An 18,948-nucleotide genomic window follows, 5' to 3' on the forward strand; every position below is an offset into this window, starting at 1 on the left:
ATATGACTTTTCTTGAAGCTATGATGTCCCAATAGACCTTAATTTAAAAGTAGTGCCCTTGTAAACCTACGTGTTTTTTTTATTGGATCAACACTTTCAATTTGTTTCGTTCGTTTTACCTTGGCTCGTCTTTCGTCATTATAAAATACAAATCACCGAACTTTGTTTTTTTAATAAAGGTATGGTATGCATTGATGATCAAGATATGAATCAAGATTGATCAAGATAGGTATTAGAGTCCTTAATCTGTGCTGCATATCCTCTTTGCAAATTACACGGATCGCACAACCTAAACTTTTCATTATGCTCGTCAACAATTGTAAAACTGTCAAAGGACGACTAGTGTTGTCAAGTTATACATATGTAGGACGACCAGTGTTGTCGAGTTATACATATATAGTGGACATGCATAGAACATTTTTTCCGGTATTGAATCTCTCTCCACCAAAATAAAATTGACTTATCAACGATAAAAAGAGTGATCTTTTCTAGTTCTAAAAAGAGAGAAATAGTATGCTACTAAAATTAAAACATAATTAAAACAATATATCAATCATTTTGCTCTTACTGATTCAACTTATTGTCCTCAATATATTTCACTATTATGTTTAAAGCAGCTTGGAGTCTATGTATATGTATTATATTAAGCTTTGCCGCAAAAAGTAACCGCTCCTCCAATTTCAATTTACTCAATGATATCAGATATCTGGCATACATATAATTTCTTTTAAGGTTCATTCGAGATCTTCTTGAAATTTCTACTTTTACTTTTTGTACTTGTGTCTTTGTATCAGTGCCACTGTTGCCAGCTCCAATATCAACTTCTGAAAGTGTAAGCAGACTGATCATTTTTACTATTATGTCTTGTCAAACAAAAAGTTGATGATAAAGAATCTACTCAAACTGTTTTCTCTCTGAATTTAACTTTCTTACTAATTTTAAAATACGTTAAAAATCCAGCCATATTTTGGATATGGTTGCTACGGCTGGTTGCTAGGACCTCGCGTCTATATTAAAATGAGACTCTTATGGAATTATGCAGAAGATAAGCATCTTCTTTAGTATAGACAATCTGTTTGCTCGGGAAAGTCCAGTGACTGGTTCTGGTTGATAGGTAAACCTGTCATAGAATTTTTTGGCTAATCCGATTATGCCAATAAGATTCGTCTAGGACTATTGACCTAATCCCTAATCTTGAAGGACGTATAACCAGGAGCATTGACCCCACCACAACATATGAATGGAGTGAGACAAGTCTAGCAGGTTATATAAGTTGTAAGGAAAATGATCCGCTCTGTATTCGTTAATTTGACTTCCGAATTTAATACTTTGGCTTAAAAAAACCAGAAAAGCTTTTAGTTGAGAGTAGTATAGCCATTTTGAAGCCAGGAGCAACAATCCCACGAACAATTTTAGCCTCACTTACAAAAGCCGAGAGGAACATACTTTGAATTACCGATTTACCTAGTAACCAGATTCGGTTAGGAACCTTTTCCAGCGGCTAGATAGAAGCCAGATACTACAGAGGGTAGTACATTCATTTAAATGCTTCCATGAGGCCCTCATTTGCATTTAACTGTCAGAACATGGTTAATACATAATCAACCTTCACTGAATAAGAGGAATAACCAGTTTTGTAAACTGGTTAACTGCATTCAAATGGTCGAGTAGAATCAGCTTCATCCGAGGAATGACCAGTTTAGTAAACTGGCTTATATAAATTCAAATGGGTGGTAGAAACGGCGTAATCAGAAGAATGACCATTCAGGTAGACCATTTTCTTTGATTTAAAATATAACTACTAGAATTTAAAAAGTAGTATTGGACTTTACTTGAAAGCATTTATCAACATGGACATGGTCTAACCTCATGTTTTATCATATTCATAAGAATGAGGGCTTGTATTAACACTTTTTTAGAGGGAACTTATGGTCATCCATATCCCAGCTACAAGAGCCCAATGCTAAGCTGCTGGTTGAGAACCAAAAAGTTAATAAAAGCACTTTTGACTACATAAACTCAACTAGTGGGTAAATTTTGAGTCTTTGAATTGGTGACTAATTATCAAAAACTTAATAAGAAAGCACTTTTGCATACAGACAACTCAGCTATTAGGCAAACCCCAAACGACTTTGGTCAGCTCATGGAAAACTCTCAATCGTTGCCTGCTATGCACTAACTAACGAAGCGGATGAAATAGAGAAAGACAACTTTTATGAAACACTACAAAGCGTTGTTGCAGAAATTCCTAGACACGATATCATATGTGTCGTAGGTGATCTCAATGCGAAAGTAGGATCTTGTCACAGTTACTGTCCTGAAGTCATCGGACAACATGGAATAGGTGATATGAACCGAAACGGAGCGCTACTTGTCGACTTCGCCCTGAACAACGACCTTGTCATAGGAGGTACATTGTTTCAACACAAGACCATTCACAAATATACATGGACTTCACCAGATGGCCGCATGTGCAATCAATTGGATCACCTCCTCTTTTCACGCAAATTGCGGAAGAGTCTATTCGACGTGAGAGGCCACAGAGGCGCTGATATACAATCAGACCATAACCTCATGGTTGCTAAAATCCATCTAAAGTTAAAAGCGACACAGAAAAACAATAAACCGACAACACACAAATCCTTCAACGTTGAGAAACTGAACGACAAGGAAACAGCACGAATGTTCCAATTAGAACTTTCAAATAGATTTGAAGCCCTGCAATCGGAATTAGAACCAAGGGCTCTCATTAGAACCAACCTTTTCCAGCAGCTAGATAGAAGCCAGATACTACAGAGGGCAAGTTTGGTTAAGTTATATTAAGTTAACATACATTAAGAGGATAGGCTTGTTTTGGTGTTACTTGGTTGTTCTACATTTGCTGGTTTTTTGTCATAGGCTTATATTTTGGGGGTGATACCTGACACGGGGATACCATGGGTATTCTGTGGTAGGCACAACACCTGACTGGGTAGAGAATTTAAAATGCCGAAACCCTATTGGCAAGTGTATTCCTACGTGTTTTTTTTACAGGACCTTTAACTTTTGCTTTGGCTTGCCTTTTATCATTATGAAAGACGTATCGCTGTATATATATATATATATATATATATATATATATATATATATATATATATATATATATATATATATATATATATATATATATATATATATATATATATATATATATATATATATATATCGCTGTATATATATATATATATATATATATATATATATATATATATATATATATATATATATATATATATATATATATATATATACATATATATATATATATATATATATATATATATATATATATATATATATATATATATATATATATGTGTATATATATATATATATATATATATATATATATATATATATATATATATATATATACATATATATATATATATATATATATATATATATATATATATATATATATATATATATATATATATATATATATATATATATATATATATATACATATATATATATATATATATATATATATATATATATATATATATATATATATATATATATATATATATATATATATATATATATCTATATATAATGAAAAGAGAAATCATCAATGTAACAGCACAAACACAAAAAAAAAAAATAAACAAAAAAAAAATAAAAAAAAAGAAGAAAAAAACAAAGGAAAGAAAGAAGATAGAAGGAGAAAGGGAAAACTGTTTTCCTAAATTAGTGGTTAATATAGACCAGCACTTGAATGAGGCCTTAACCCTACTCATCCATACAACCACATAGGTCAAACAGCATATCCATACACAATCAACCATAAAGAATAATCCATGGACAGGCAGTCATGTCGTCAATAAGTATAAGTCGTCATTTACCAAACAATAAAGACAAATAATTCAGAGGCAAAAACCCAACACAAGGGCTCATCAGGAGAATATGTATATATATATATATACATATATGTATATATATATATATATATATATATATATATATATATATATATATATATATATATATATATATGACTTTTCTTGAAGCTATGATGTCCCAATAGACCTTAATTTAAAAGTAGTGCCCTTGTAAACCTACGTGTTTTTTTTATTGGATCAACACTTTCAATTTGTTTCGTTCGTTTTACCTTGGCTCGTCTTTCGTCATTATAAAATACAAATCACCGAACTTTGTTTTTTTAATAAAGGTATGGTATGCATTGATGATCAAGATATGAATCAAGATTGATCAAGATAGGTATTAGAGTCCTTAATCTGTGCTGCATATCCTCTTTGCAAATTACACGGATCGCACAACCTAAACTTTTCATTATGCTCGTCAACAATTGTAAAACTGTCAAAGGACGACTAGTGTTGTCAAGTTATACATATGTAGGACGACCAGTGTTGTCGAGTTATACATATATAGTGGACATGCATAGAACATTTTTTCCGGTATTGAATCTCTCTCCACCAAAATAAAATTGACTTATCAACAATAAAAAGAGTGATCTTTTCTAGTTCTAAAAAGAGAGAAATAGTATGCTACTAAAATTAAAACATAATTAAAACAATATATCAATCATTTTGCTCTTACTGATTCAACTTATTGTCCTCAATATATTTCACTATTATGTTTAAAGCAGCTTGGAGTCTATGTATATGTATTATATTAAGCTTTGCCGCAAAAAGTAACCGCTCCTCCAATTTCAATTTACTCAATGATATCAGATATCTGGCATACATATAATTTCATTTAAGGTTCATTCGAGATCTTCTTGAAATTTCTACTTTTACTTTTTGTACTTGTGTCTTTGTATCAGTGCCACTGTTGCCAGCTCCAATATCAACTTCTGAAAGTGTAAGCAGACTGATCATTTTTACTATTATGTCTTGTCAAACAAAAAGTTGATGATAAAGAATCTACTCAAACTGTTTTCTCTCTGAATTTAACTTTCTTACTAATTTTAAAATACGTTAAAAATCCAGCCATATTTTGGATATGGTTGCTACGGCTGGTTGCTAGGACCTCGCGTCTATATTAAAATGAGACTCTTATGGAATTATGCAGAAGATAAGCATCTTCTTTAGTATAGACAATCTGTTTGCTCGGGAAAGTCCAGTGACTGGTTCTGGTTGATAGGTAAACCTGTCATAGAATTTTTTGGCTAATCCGATTATGCCAATAAGATTCGTCTAGGACTATTGACCTAATCCCTAATCTTGAAGGACGTATAACCAGGAGCATTGACCCCACCACAACATATGAATGGAGTGAGACAAGTCTAGCAGGTTATATAAGTTGTAAGGAAAATGATCCGCTCTGTATTCGTTAATTTGACTTCCGAATTTAATACTTTGGCTTAAAAAAACCAGAAAAGCTTTTAGTTGAGAGTAGTATAGCCATTTTGAAGCCAGGAGCAACAATCCCACGAACAATTTTAGCCTCACTTACAAAAGCCGAGAGGAACATACTTTGAATTACCGATTTACCTAGTAACCAGATTCGGTTAGGAACCTTTTCCAGCGGCTAGATAGAAGCCAGATACTACAGAGGGTAGTACATTCATTTAAATGCTTCCATGAGGCCCTCATTTGCATTTAACTGTCAGAACATGGTTAATACATAATCAACCTTCACTGAATAAGAGGAATAACCAGTTTTGTAAACTGGTTAACTGCATTCAAATCGTCGAGTAGAATCAGCTTCATCCGAGGAATGACCAGTTTAGTAAACTGGCTTATATAAATTCAAATTGGTGGTAGAAACGGCGTAATCAGAAGAATGACCATTCAGGTAGACCATTTTCTTTGATTTAAAATATAACTACTAGAATTTAAAAAGTAGTATTGGACTTTACTTGAAAGCATTTATCAACATGGACATGGTCTAACCTCATGTTTTATCATATTCATAAGAATGAGGGCTTGTATTAACACTTTTTTAGAGGGAACTTATGGTCATCCATATCCCAGCTACAAGAGCCCAATGCTAAGCTGCTGGTTGAGAACCAAAAAGTTAATAAAAGCACTTTTGACTACATAAACTCAACTAGTGGGTAAATTTTGAGTCTTTGAATTGGTGACTAATTATCAAAAACTTAATAAGAAAGCACTTTTGCATACAGACAACTTAGCTATTAGGCAAACCCCAAACGACTTTGGTCAGCTCATGGAAAACTCTCAATCGTTGCCTGCTATGCACTAACTAACGAAGTGGATGAAATAGAGAAAGACAACTTTTGTGAAACACTACAAAGCGTTGTTGCAGAAATTCCTAGACACGATATCATATGTGTCGTAGGTGATCTCAATGCGAAAGTAGGATCTTGTCACAGTTACTGTCCTGAAGTCATCGGACAACATGGAATAGGAGCGCTACTTGTCGACTTCGCCCTGAACAACGACCTTGTCATAGGAGGTACATTGTTTCAACACAAGACCATTCACAAATATACATGGACTTCACCAGATGGCCGCATGTGCAATCAATTGGATCACCTCCTCTTTTCACGCAAATTGCGGAAGAGTCTATTCGACGTGAGAGGCCACAGAGGCGCTGATATACAATCAGACCATAACCTCATGGTTGCTAAAATCCATCTAAAGTTAAAAGCGACACAGAAAAACAATAAACCGACAACACACAAATCCTTCAACGTTGAGAAACTGAACGACAAGGAAACAGCACGAATGTTCCAATTAGAACTTTCAAATAGATTTGAAGCCCTGCAATCGGAATTAGAACCAAGGGCTGATGTCGAACACATACGGGAGAAACTTAAAACCACGTACAGAGAAGTTGCAGAGGAGAAATTAGGCTATAAGAAGAAAAAGAAAGAAAGATGGATTTCCGAACGAACCTGGAAACTAATTGATGCAAGAAAATCAGCCAAACTTTCCATTCTTTTGGCCTCAGATGCATCTGAATTAATTGTTCTGCAAGTCTCATATAGAGAAATAGACAAACAAGTAAAGAAGAGTGTCCGGACCGATAAGAGGCAATTTATTGAACAGAAAGCAGCTTTGGCAGAAGAAGCAGCAAAGAAGGGAGATTCGAAAACAGTCTATAGATTAACCAATTTGATGATTGGAGTCAAACCTAACAAGACTAATCTAGTAAAGGATGAGAATGGATCCCTTTTGACAGACCCTTTGATGATTGACGAGAGGTGGGCGACCCACTTCGAGAACCTACTAAATAGACCGAGAGTAAATGACCAAGATATAATTTCTGACACTCCATTTATGATTCTTAATTTAAATGAAGAACCACCGTCTCCAAAAGAAATCATAGCCGCTGTCAGAAAGCTAAGGAACGGAAGAATGCCAGGAGTGCGACATCTTTATATTAGGCCTACTATTGCCTGTAGGTATTTTTGGTCAAGACTGTCAAGCTGACGCTCTTGGTCAGCATTGAGGAGCCACGCTTCAAAACCATGTGGTGGAGAATACCAAAGAGAAACCAAATTGGGTCAATTCTGATTAGAATATCAATAGTAGCTCCAAACTTAATCCAGTCTTGAGGAACATATTCAGTGTCTCAGACATTGCTAAGCAGTTTTGTTAAGCTATCAACCAATACTGCGACTCCTACTAACAACTCACCACAGCACCAAGCCAGCTAAGGCCAACAAAGCTACGAACGCTCTTCCCCATCCCAATCTATTCAAAGCCTCCCTCTTTGCACCTTACCAAGAAGCTCCTATTTCCTTTAAATCTTTCTTTATGACATCCTCCAACCCCAATCAGGGATGACCTTAAGTTTTCTTTTGGTTTGCTTCTATAAATAAAAATTGAAAAAAAACTTCTTACAAAAAATTAGAGTCGTCAAATATTAGTCGTCAGTGCTTTGAACATAATATAAGTTTATATCCTTTGGAGTAGGGCTGAAAAATAGAAAAACAAACGACTTTATTCCTAAATTTTCAAACTTTGATAAAGCAGACCTTTTCAACTTTCCAACCTTTGACTTCTACTAGCATCCAAACAAAACAAAAAATAAATAATTTTCCTATACTTCTGAGGTAAATCTGTGCTTTTAACCGATTGGTTTGAGTCTGTTATGTTTTTTTTGGAAGCCAATCGCAGTATCCCTTATCCACATGCCGAAAGAGAAGCAAAAACCTCAACTATGGAAAACAAATAAAAAGAAGGCTTTTTATTTTATTTATATATATATATATATATATATATATATTATGATTGCACATGGTAAAGATATATATATATATATATATATATATATATATATATATATATATATATATATATATATATATATATGTATATTAGCTAGGTCCCGGCGGCTTTGCCACCGGTCCTCACGGGCCCCAGCATGGCACACGGCAGGCTTCTATATATGGATTCACATTGTCCCTTGTGTTCTGGGTCCCGGCAACGCTATGTCATTTTTGGATCAAATTGATGATGTAAATTGGACATTCCTAATCTGGCCCTTTCTCTTAGAGCCACAAGCCTGGTTTTGCGTTGCTCTGGTGTTCCCTTTTTGTTGACATTGTAGGATAATTATACACGCATTGCTTTTGTAATATAGCGACACGCCTTCTTTTTTTACTACTTTTGTTAGCCGCAAGCCTGGTTTCGCGTTGCGAACATGACATAGTTTATAGATTTTTATCTTTTATTACAGTTTTTTTTCCTTTTTTTATTTATTTTTTTTTATTTATTTTATTTTTTATTTTTTTGACGTCATACTTTAGTTTTTTCTTTTTTAGTTTTTTGTTTTTTAGTTTTTTTCTTGTTTTGTTTTTTCTTTTTTTTAGTTTCTTTGTAATTTTTTTTAAGTTTTTTTTTAGTTAGTTTTTTTTATATATTGACGTCATACTTAGTGATAGACAGACAGTGTAACGATAAAGATAGTGTAACGGACAGACGGACACTACATTTTTATTTATTTATTTCATAAGAAAATGGAAATTTTCTAATTTGAAGATATTGTCTTTAGATATATTATACATGTTGAGCTTCAGTAAATAATTTCCATCGAGATGGCATTTTGGGGGGGGGGAAGTTTATTGTCTGTTTTAAGGTTTATGCAAATTTCCATGTGTCTCAAGCTTTAAATAAGAAAATCTAAATTTAAAATATTTTACAGAATCAGCATGAATAATTCATTTGATTGTTGCACATGTTACAATAGAAATTTTTTTAGAGCTCCGGTTCTATTGACAATGGTTATTCGATGGCCGGGTTTTTACCTCCCCCCCCCCTCAAAAAAAAGAAATGTCTTCTCGAGAAACACCCACCACGGAAATAACCCTCTGAAAATTACCATATGTTGAATTACCATAGTTTTTAATTATCATTTCTTGAGGAAATAAAATGAACATTATGATTGGCCTCCTTGGTAAAACAGTATAATAATTACCAATGTTTACCAACTGTTTTTCTGGTTTCTCTTATTAACATTTTCTCCCCAGCTTATGGGGGCATCATTTTGACAGCCAAAGTTTCAAAGTACATCTTCTAATCATTCCTAGTTAATTTTGTGACTTGTCTTTGGTTAGAGACACCTATACTGAGTTTTCAGGTCATTTACAAGCTCACAAGTACAAGTCGTGCTACGCTTGTACTTAACCACAATGATACATATGCAAGAAAAATCTATAAAAAAAGAAGAAAAATAACAAATATGTCTTGAGTCAGCCATTGGAACATCAATTTCACATAGGACACTGTACATACTACTTTAACTATATTTGATGCCAATAATCCGAAACCACGCGATCTACGGAGGCTACTGAAAAGAAATATACCTTGAGTAGATGTCAATAATATGATCTTGAAATAAACTATTGAATGAGGTATCCATGTTTATTATCATTTATTTCCTAGTGAATAAGAAATATAAAAAAGAAAAGTTTTTGTATAAAAAAAATGTCTAAAGTTTCTAAAAAGTGATTTTTGTAGCCTATATTTATTTGATATCTATTCAAAATTAACGTTTCAATTTCACAATCTAGAAGTATGAGTGACACTCGAAGTATTACTTCCATAAAAAATATTTCATTAAAACAACAAAAAATTTAAATAATAATATAAATCTGCAAGAGAAAACTATCATTTAAGAATCTTATCTAATATATAAAACGTAATTTGCTTCAAAAGGATTGGTCTGCATTTACTTAGGAACAGAATTATTAGTCTTATATGTGCCTAATGAACATGAACCTTCTAAAAATGCCCCCCTACCCATTATATTCTGTTAATCACGTAGCCTAGGTTATTGGATTGTTTGCTAGTTAAAAGAAGGGCTCAGACAGTGTTTCCACTTTCTCATTTTTTAAATCCCAAATAAAGAGCTGAAAAATCCCTAGAAATCCCCATCTTCAGTTCCAAAATCCCTAAAAATCTCCCATTTTCTAATTACTCCCTGAACCACTTCTTTTACCCGTACCATTGAAAAGTAACATATTTTGGCTTCTTAGATTGAAGTCTAGCTATCATTACCATAATAGAATGTCTTGTCATGCCGTTTAAAGTGCTTTTTAATCATCAGCTAAATACAAATAGCTTGAAATATACTTCAAATAATATTAAGCAAATAGAAAAGAAAATGTAATACTGTAATGTAGATTACAGTACCAGATGTTTAATGCTGTTCAATCGTAACTTGTAAAACGTAATCAGACCTTATCTTCCCCTAATGTGTCTTCAACATTTTTTGTATGGTGGCTGAAGCTTTCACCGTTCTCATGTGGTGAAGTAACTAATCATCTTCACATTCCACACTTTCTTGAGCCCTTTTCATTCCATATTTTGTTTTTAGAATCCCCCGCAAAGTTTATGTTTTCAATCTATTCCGACGGTCAGTTTTTACTACTTTTACAGCTCTGAAAAACCTCTCGACATTGACATTTGAAAATGGAACAGTGGAAATAAATAATTCTGCCGGTTTCAGGTTAGGATACAAATTCTGTTCCGGCAGCATTTTATTTTCACCAATACCAAACACCAGCAGGTCACGGCATCCATTGTTTTGACGTTTTCAATATCGATGAGGCTCTGCCTCCTCCACTCCTGCTCGGTTTTGATTCCGTCCCATGGGAACTGTCCATACTCCCTGACAAAAGGTAGCAGAGAGGCAGGCTGAAGTGATTGGGCTGACACTGGATCAACCATTTCAGCATATTTGTAAATGTCGTCTTCGAAATGGAACCTTTTCTGTATCTGGCCTACTGCTTTGATATGGAGCGCCTGTGCAGCTTTGAGAACTACTTCGATCGAATCAGGGGGGACGACGTTATCTGACCTTGACGTACATAGGGAATCTGGTCCGTTCGGACCCAAGTAAACGCTTTCAAGGGGAAGTTAAAACTTCCGATTGTTCACATCGATTTCTAAAGCACTAGTTGATTCCACATAGTCCTTCTGCAAGAAGTTTAATGCTGAGACCAATGTTTTAAGCTTTGTTTATACCCCAAAACTAGAAGTAAACGCTTTCAAGGTGAAGTTAAAACGTCCGATTGTTCACATTGATTTCTAAAGCACTAGTTGATTCCACATAGTCCTTCTGCAGGAAGTTTAATGCTGAGACCAATGTTTTAAGCTATGTTTATACCCGAAAACTAGAAATTTAATGCTGAGACCAATGTTTTAAGCTTTACTTATACCCCAAAACTAGAAATATTTTAGTTTCAAGAGCTCAAATTGTGCTTAAATTTGAATTTGCGACAGAAGTGATTGTTATATTTGAAAAGAACATAAAAAAAGACATCGAGTGGTATGTTCACTTTATTTGTAAGTAAAAAAAATGAACAGCAAAAAATTTACCAATTATAGTATGAAGGTTTATGATTTTCCCCTGGGTACGTAGGCTTGCCAAAAACACACAATCCATTTATTCCTACATGTGCCATTGTTTTTTTTAAAATGGCTGTCAGTTTGTTTGTCTGTTAAAAACTAGGGTAATGAAAAGGGAAGAGAGGTGTTCGAATAGTTATAGCCTACCTCTATTATTCACGTCAGTACTTATAAAGCTGGCTACAAGTTCGAGTTCAAGTTTTTTTTATTTTACACAAAAATCGTAAACATCATAAAGTACTGTGGAGGAAAAGAATCGTACATGCAATGCTTGTCAAAAAAATTTACTAAAGTAAGAACAACTACGTACCCTATAAAACTATCAATATATATTATAACTTTATTATCTGACCTGTAAAAAATGACATGCTGTCTACCAAATAATCTTATGAAGAAACAACCCAAAAATGACAAACCATATGACTTCTTTAATCGAGAACAATCCAAGCTGAAATTATTGTTTGAAGCCCACATCAGCATGGAACTGTTTCAAACAGTTCTTTGTTGCTAGTTTAAACTAGTTAGTTTAGGACTCCTGTACATCTCAAAATCTGTGCGGTGTTAGAATTTTTTAAGCAACGGAATAAGTTCTTCTCTGTGATTCCAAGTTCAATTCACAAGGAAACAGATCCTAAATCAAATTATCCTGCTTCTCTGATCAAGAAGATGATGATGATGAACAAATTAAAGGAGAACCCCCAAAAATTTCCCTAAAAGTCCATGGGAGAGGAAAAATCCATAGAAAATCCCCAAATCCCTAAAAGAAAATTCTCGCCCCTAAAATACTTAAAAAATCCCCATTTTAGGGGGGAAATCCCCATAGTGGAAACACTGGGCTCAGAGGAAAAAAATATGGAGAATTTGTCAAAATTAAATTTTGTCAAACAACCTTCCTCTATAGTTTGAACTGAATAACCTCTCAGGAAAATTTGGATGCATAAAACAGTATTGGACATTTCAAGCTGTATAAAGCTGTGAAAGATATTGTTGAGTCTAACAAAAGCCAACAACGAACGGCCCCATCTTGTGACAGTTTCTTTTGTCACTTGATGAAACTGGACTTCTCATGCAACCTACCTCTGTACTAAATATTATAAGTCCCCCAGGACCGGTTTGATATGATCATCCAAAAACAATCGTTCCTCTAATCCGGTAGCCACGCACATTATATAAATCTCGTACTTTTGCATAGTCATTATTAGTACAAGAAACTTTTTTGTAAAGGAAGTACAACAGAATAAGTAGTATTTCAAAAATGTAAAACTATATGAAATTATTTGTATACTGAAGAGCTAAAACACATAATGAATTTTAAATTTTTGATAAAAATATGTGCGTATAACGCTGCATATTAAAACATTGTTACTTCTTCCATTGTCTTACGTTGATGGATTTAGGTCAAGAGTTCACATTAAGGTACTTTTCGATTATTGAAGGGAAACCCAAAAAGTGAAGTTAAGTTCATCCTAATGAAAGATAATAAAACATGATGATAAAATAGCACTTTAAAAAAATTTATGGAAACCTAGCCCACCCTAATCCAACCCATCGTATCGTAAACTAACCTAGCCCCCATCCCTAATATGCAAACAAATAGTCCATTATTGGACTTGTATTATACAAGTCCAATGCATTCTGTCGAAGTCGACTAAATTGTATTCTGTCGAAGTCGACTAAATTGTGTCATCCATCACTTATTTTTGTAGCTATGAAACCGGTTTTGTAAGATGTATCCTAAGCGCAATTCTTGAATGTATTTCCAATAGCCGACAAGTACCCACATTAATAGCTTCCTTTTTAAAGAGAGTTAAGGCCCGTCATCAGCCAAAACATGGTAATCTTCTCCAGGAGCTTGAAGATGTTGGATGCTTTGTCATGTCAGATTTGATGATCCAGGCAAACTACATTGATATTTTGACGGGAACAGGTAATTTCAGCCATTATTTGCAAACATATCTTATTATTGACAGAAAAAAAAATGTAAAATGAAGACCTTTTTCTGAAGTTCCTTATATTTTTCAAGAAAAAAAATGGAAACTGACATAGGTTTTGCTTTCTATGAGAAAATCATTTTGCGCCAAAGTAAGCTTTTTATTTTGTATAATTTAATAAAAAACAATTAAACAGTAAGCATAATTTTATTCTAAATAGGCACAATAAACTTAGAAATTAATGCTTTTAATCCTTATTTCATTGTATGCAAATATTGAGTAAAGTATAAGACATTTGCTGTTGCTGCCTTGCCTATTCCACACCGATGTCTGTTCACCAAGTTGTTCTTAAACGGAGGATCAGAGCAGCAATTTGTATTTATTCACATTACAGTTGTTTAGCTCTTAAAGGTCTTGTTGACCCTTTTGTCGAAAATAGCTTAGCAAACGGCTTTTGATAATTGTATTATAGATGTTGAAAATATGAAATACAACCCTCAAGTGTACTAGCGACAATACAATATACAGTGTGTATCAGCTTCAAGAAAAATGTATTGTGATATACACTGTAAAAAACGCAACATCGTACATTGCATAGTTTGGTAATTAAACTAATGGTAATTGGTAAATGGTAATTAAATTTGGTAATTGAATTAACGTTAATAGGCCATGCATATTTCAAACTTCTGAAGTAATTGCCAATGTATGTTCGACAAATTGTTTTCAAATGGAGGAACAGAACTGTAATGTTTACTCATTTACACTACAATTGTTACGCTCTAAATTGTCTTTTGACCTTTTTGAAGAGAACAAGTTAGCAAACAGCTTTTGGTCATTGCATCATGTATGTTGAAAATGTATGTTGGCAATTCTATGCTATTGTATCTATAAAATGTATGTAATGGCAATTGTATGTTGAAAATGTGAAATACAACCCTCAAGTTTATTATCGATTAAATAAAAAAATAAGTTTATTTAACTGTAAGTAAGGAGCGATATTAAAACTTAAAACGAACAGAAATTACTCCTTATATCCCTCCTCAAAGCCCCGCTCTTTACGCTAAAGTTTGACTCTTTCTCGCAACTCTACTTTTTTTTAAAGTAAAAAACTTCCGCGTAAAGAGCGGGGCGTTGAGGAGAGAACAGTCTATTTTATATACGGAGTAATTTCTGTTCATTTTAAGTTTTAATATAGCTCTTTACTTTCAGTTAAAAAAAACTTTTTTTTTGTTTAATTTCTGAATGTTTTGATTTGGCTCTCCGCACATGAATAATTAAAACGAAATTTGCATATTAATTTATTTTTATGGCTAAATGGCTTTCTCATAGTTTTGATCGGACGATTTTGAGAAAAAAGGAGTGGAGGAGAAGGCATAGTTACCTTTCAATTTTATGGTTATTTAAACAAGAGCTAAGAGCTCATATGGCACTTGTGACGAGGCAAGAAGAGCTAAGAGCCAAGAGCTCATATGGTATGAGCTTTAACAAAATTCTAAGAATCAACAGATTGATTTAAAAGGATAATCAGAGGCATAATGCCGGTCAGGATTTAAAATAAGAGCTCTGAGTCACGATGTCCTTCTAAATACAATAATTAATTAAGATCCGATCACCCACTCGTAAGTTATAAATACCTAATTTTTTCAAATTTTTCCTCTCCTTTTAGCCCCCCAGATGGTCGAATCTGGGAAAACGACTTTATCAAGTCAATTTGTGCAGCTCCCTGACACGCCTACCAATTTTGATCGTCCTAGCACGTCCAGAAGCACCAAACTCGCCAAATCACTGGACCCCTCCCCCAACTCCCCCAAAGAAAGCGAATCTAGTACGATTACGTCAATCACGTATCAAGAACATTAGCTTATTCTATCCACCAAGCTTCATCCCGATTCCTCTACTCCAAGTGTTTTCCAAGATTTCCCCCTCCAACTCCCCCCAATGTCAAAAGATCTGGTCGGGATTTCAAATGAATAAATCTGGTCGGGATTCCTCATTCAAACAATTTATCCAGCCTCCCCCGTCCCGTAAGAATTATCAAAAGTTACATATCATATCTCCCACAGTTTTTGTTTTATAGGACTTTAAAATTTCAGATATTTACACCATTTTCCCACCTGAGGATGCTGCATTTGACCAGGCCTTGATTGACAGTCTTATGGCTGATCCTGAACTCCTAACAACTTTTTTGAACTTCCACATGTCGGCTGGCAACATCACTCTCGGTACATTTGTCAACGATGCCACAGTTACTACTCTTCAAGGATCAACCGTTCGCACCAATGTCTATGGATCTGTAAGTTATGCATTTTAACGTGATTTTTTAAAGTTAAAGAACATTTTTTCAGGAAGGTAATAAAAAAATGCTTGAAGCTTGACAATATTAGGTCCTCAGCAGTCATACTACATAATTATATGAAACTCAATCATGTTCGCTATAAACATATTTTATTTATTTAATTTTAATTTATTTAATTTCATTTTTTTCATATTTCAAAAGTACATGAATATTTTTGACGAAAATTTATCATTTAATTACCATGTAAAAGCTATAGGTAAAATACTATCGAGGAAAATAGGGATTATCCGTAAATTGAAGCATTTTTTTCTTCCTTCATATGTTTTACCGTTATTGTATTTTTCTCTGATGCATCCGTATATTTTGCACTGTTTGTCTGTTAATTTCCCCACAATGCATCGCTTAATGTGTGTACTACAGAATAAAGCAATTAGATCATTTTGTGGAATAAGGAACCGGGATTCAGTCAGGTCAATGAAAATTATAATTAATATAATGTCTGCAGCTGGATTGCGTGATTGTTATGCATTGATTTTTATGTTCAGGTATTGTAATGGGTGCCTTCCAAACCATTGTACTGGAAAATTTCGGGAAAGGTTCAACGTTCATTGTCTCAGAAAATGTACTAATGGAGATATTAAGGTTCCTTGCCTAGTTTCAAGTTAACGTAGTTATCATAATTGATGTTAACCGAAAATAATAAAATGAAACACAAATTGTAAATGAACCAAATATTAGATCCCCTTGCTAGACTCGACTGAAATCATAATTCTAATTTTCTTATGATACTAAATATAGCTGTGAATGCCGGAAAATCAACCAATCGCAAAAAAAGAGGATTTTCGCTTTCAAGAAAAAGCTTTCTTCGCAGGATACTGAACTTAAACTGGAGGGACAAAAAAACTAACCAATCAGTTCACTCTATCAGACATCAGCCCCTGGTAACAGATGTCATATGCAAACGAAGATGGTGCTACTTGGGAAAATTTATCCATATGGTGGAAAAAACACTCAAAAGAAAGTGACTCGAATGGCAACCAATAGGCACCCGAAGAAGAGGAAAGCCCAAAAATATACTTCGTCGTACATACCAGCGGGACCCAAAGCTTATCAATTCGACAATCCAACCCTAATGGGAAGATGTCTGGGCAGCAGCACATATGAAGGATGATTGACAGCTCTTTCTGGATGCGCTGGGTGCCCCTGGTGGCACAGAAAGAATTAAGGTCCAAAGTTAAGGTATAATACCAAATATCTGTTCATTGTCTTTACAGAGCCCTGAAGACCAAGTATATTAATCGGATTACAGACTAAATGCCCAATTTTCTGAGTTTTGTAAACTTAATCCTACTAACATGCACGTACGTTGAGGCAGGAAGTTGCTACAGCATGGTTGAAACTCTAATCAATACTTTCTTAAGGAGAGTTATGACTAGTTGGTCATGACTCTCGTTAAGTTAAACTTACCTCTCGTTAACGACTCTCGAGAGTCATGACTACTGGTCAAAACTCTCGTTAAGTTCAACTTACCTCTCATTAATGACTTTCGAGAGTCATAACTCTCATCACTTATTGCCAGGTGGACATGACTGACGGTTGCAAATATTGATTACGAATTACTTTTTATTGTAGGTACTAATACAACGGATTTATTTCAGACTTATACCATTGATGGAGCCGCAATCGCATTGCCTGATGAGTGGGCAGACAATGGAATGGTTCAAGTGATTAACAGAGTAAACTTTCCAATCCCAGCTGGTAACATCCCCGAGGTTCTTGCAGCTGATGCTGAGGGTAGATTCACAACTCTTTTGACTGCTGTTGAAGTTGCAGGCCTAGGAGAGACATTAGCTGGTAAGTTTCGTCCCTTCTTTATTAAAGAAGTTAAATTGTTTTTCTTGGAAACATCACCTTGAGATTTCACTACCTTAAAAGTAACCAAAACTCCTTTTTTCTATCAACAAACAATAAATTGTTACTTATTACTTGTGTTTTAGAATAAATAAAGCTATGTAACTTGGGAAGTTTAAACTCTCCTGCAAATCCTTCTTTGCTGAGAATACAATCAAGGTGTATTCCTGTTGTTCGAAAAACGTTAGGAGAACTACAGACTTATATCTAGTCAATTTCCTTGAACCAATAAGACTATGCAAATATCTGTTTCTTATGCTTTAGAATATAGAAAATATTACTAATCCTTTGGAACCAAGGCTCTATAAAGCACCGCCTAAATAATGATTGTATCCCAGGTTAAAACTTGCTACTATGTTAAAGGGACTGGATTCTGAAGAAATATAACTACACTAGTTCTTGCCTTACTCTAAGATCAATTGAACGTTCAATTACTGCAGATACACTGAATGCGACTATTCAGGAGCCACATTTCTTCAAAATACACATCGGTTGGATCAAGCTACTATACACTACTCAAACTACTATACAGAACAGTTTGAATATCATCTGTTACTGGTGTCACAACCTTTTAAAGTAAAAATCATACTAGGAAAATTTTTGATCATACCAGGTAGGTCAGAATTCGGTAACCAACACTGAAGAAACAAGGTAGGTCAGAATTCGGTGACCAACACTGAAAAATTTTAAATTAATCTTGCTTTCCACATAATTTTTGTAAGGCTGATTCAAGGAGATGTCATGATAACAAAATTTAAGGTACCTTATCCACGCAGAGCTTGAAATTCAGAAATCGGAGTACCAAGGACCATGTAATACTAAGCATACAGACAAAAAGTAAAATATTATTTTTGAAGTGTCAAAAATATTTGGCCCTTCAAGACATATTCGAGAGATATAATATAGTATCAACTAAACAATTGTCACTTATTACTTTTTTTATTGCTTTTTTTTACTTTTATTATTATTGATGGTC

The 18,948-nt window shown here is 34.0% G+C and overlaps 2 protein-coding genes across 2 annotated transcripts in view; both read left to right on the forward strand.

Annotated features, from left to right (window-relative positions):
• The window catches only part of LOC136041687 (uncharacterized), a 135,611-nt gene that overhangs the window by 87,681 nt on the left and 28,982 nt on the right, over window positions 1–18,948 (forward strand). The gene's annotated exons all lie outside the window — the stretch shown is intronic.
• LOC136041632 (transforming growth factor-beta-induced protein ig-h3-like) overlaps window positions 1–18,948 on the forward strand; it is a 46,440-nt gene that overhangs the window by 25,981 nt on the left and 1,511 nt on the right. The window contains exons 2-4 of the mRNA XM_065726328.1: window positions 13,638–13,761; window positions 15,859–16,058; window positions 17,720–17,915. Of these exons, the coding sequence (XP_065582400.1) occupies window positions 13,638–13,761; window positions 15,859–16,058; window positions 17,720–17,915 (520 nt within the window). The remainder of the gene's footprint in view (window positions 1–13,637; window positions 13,762–15,858; window positions 16,059–17,719; window positions 17,916–18,948) is intronic.

Source organism: Artemia franciscana, unplaced genomic scaffold, assembly GCF_032884065.1.
Source record: "Artemia franciscana unplaced genomic scaffold, ASM3288406v1 PGA_scaffold_32, whole genome shotgun sequence".
Classification (NCBI taxonomy): Eukaryota; Metazoa; Arthropoda; class Branchiopoda; order Anostraca; family Artemiidae; genus Artemia; species Artemia franciscana.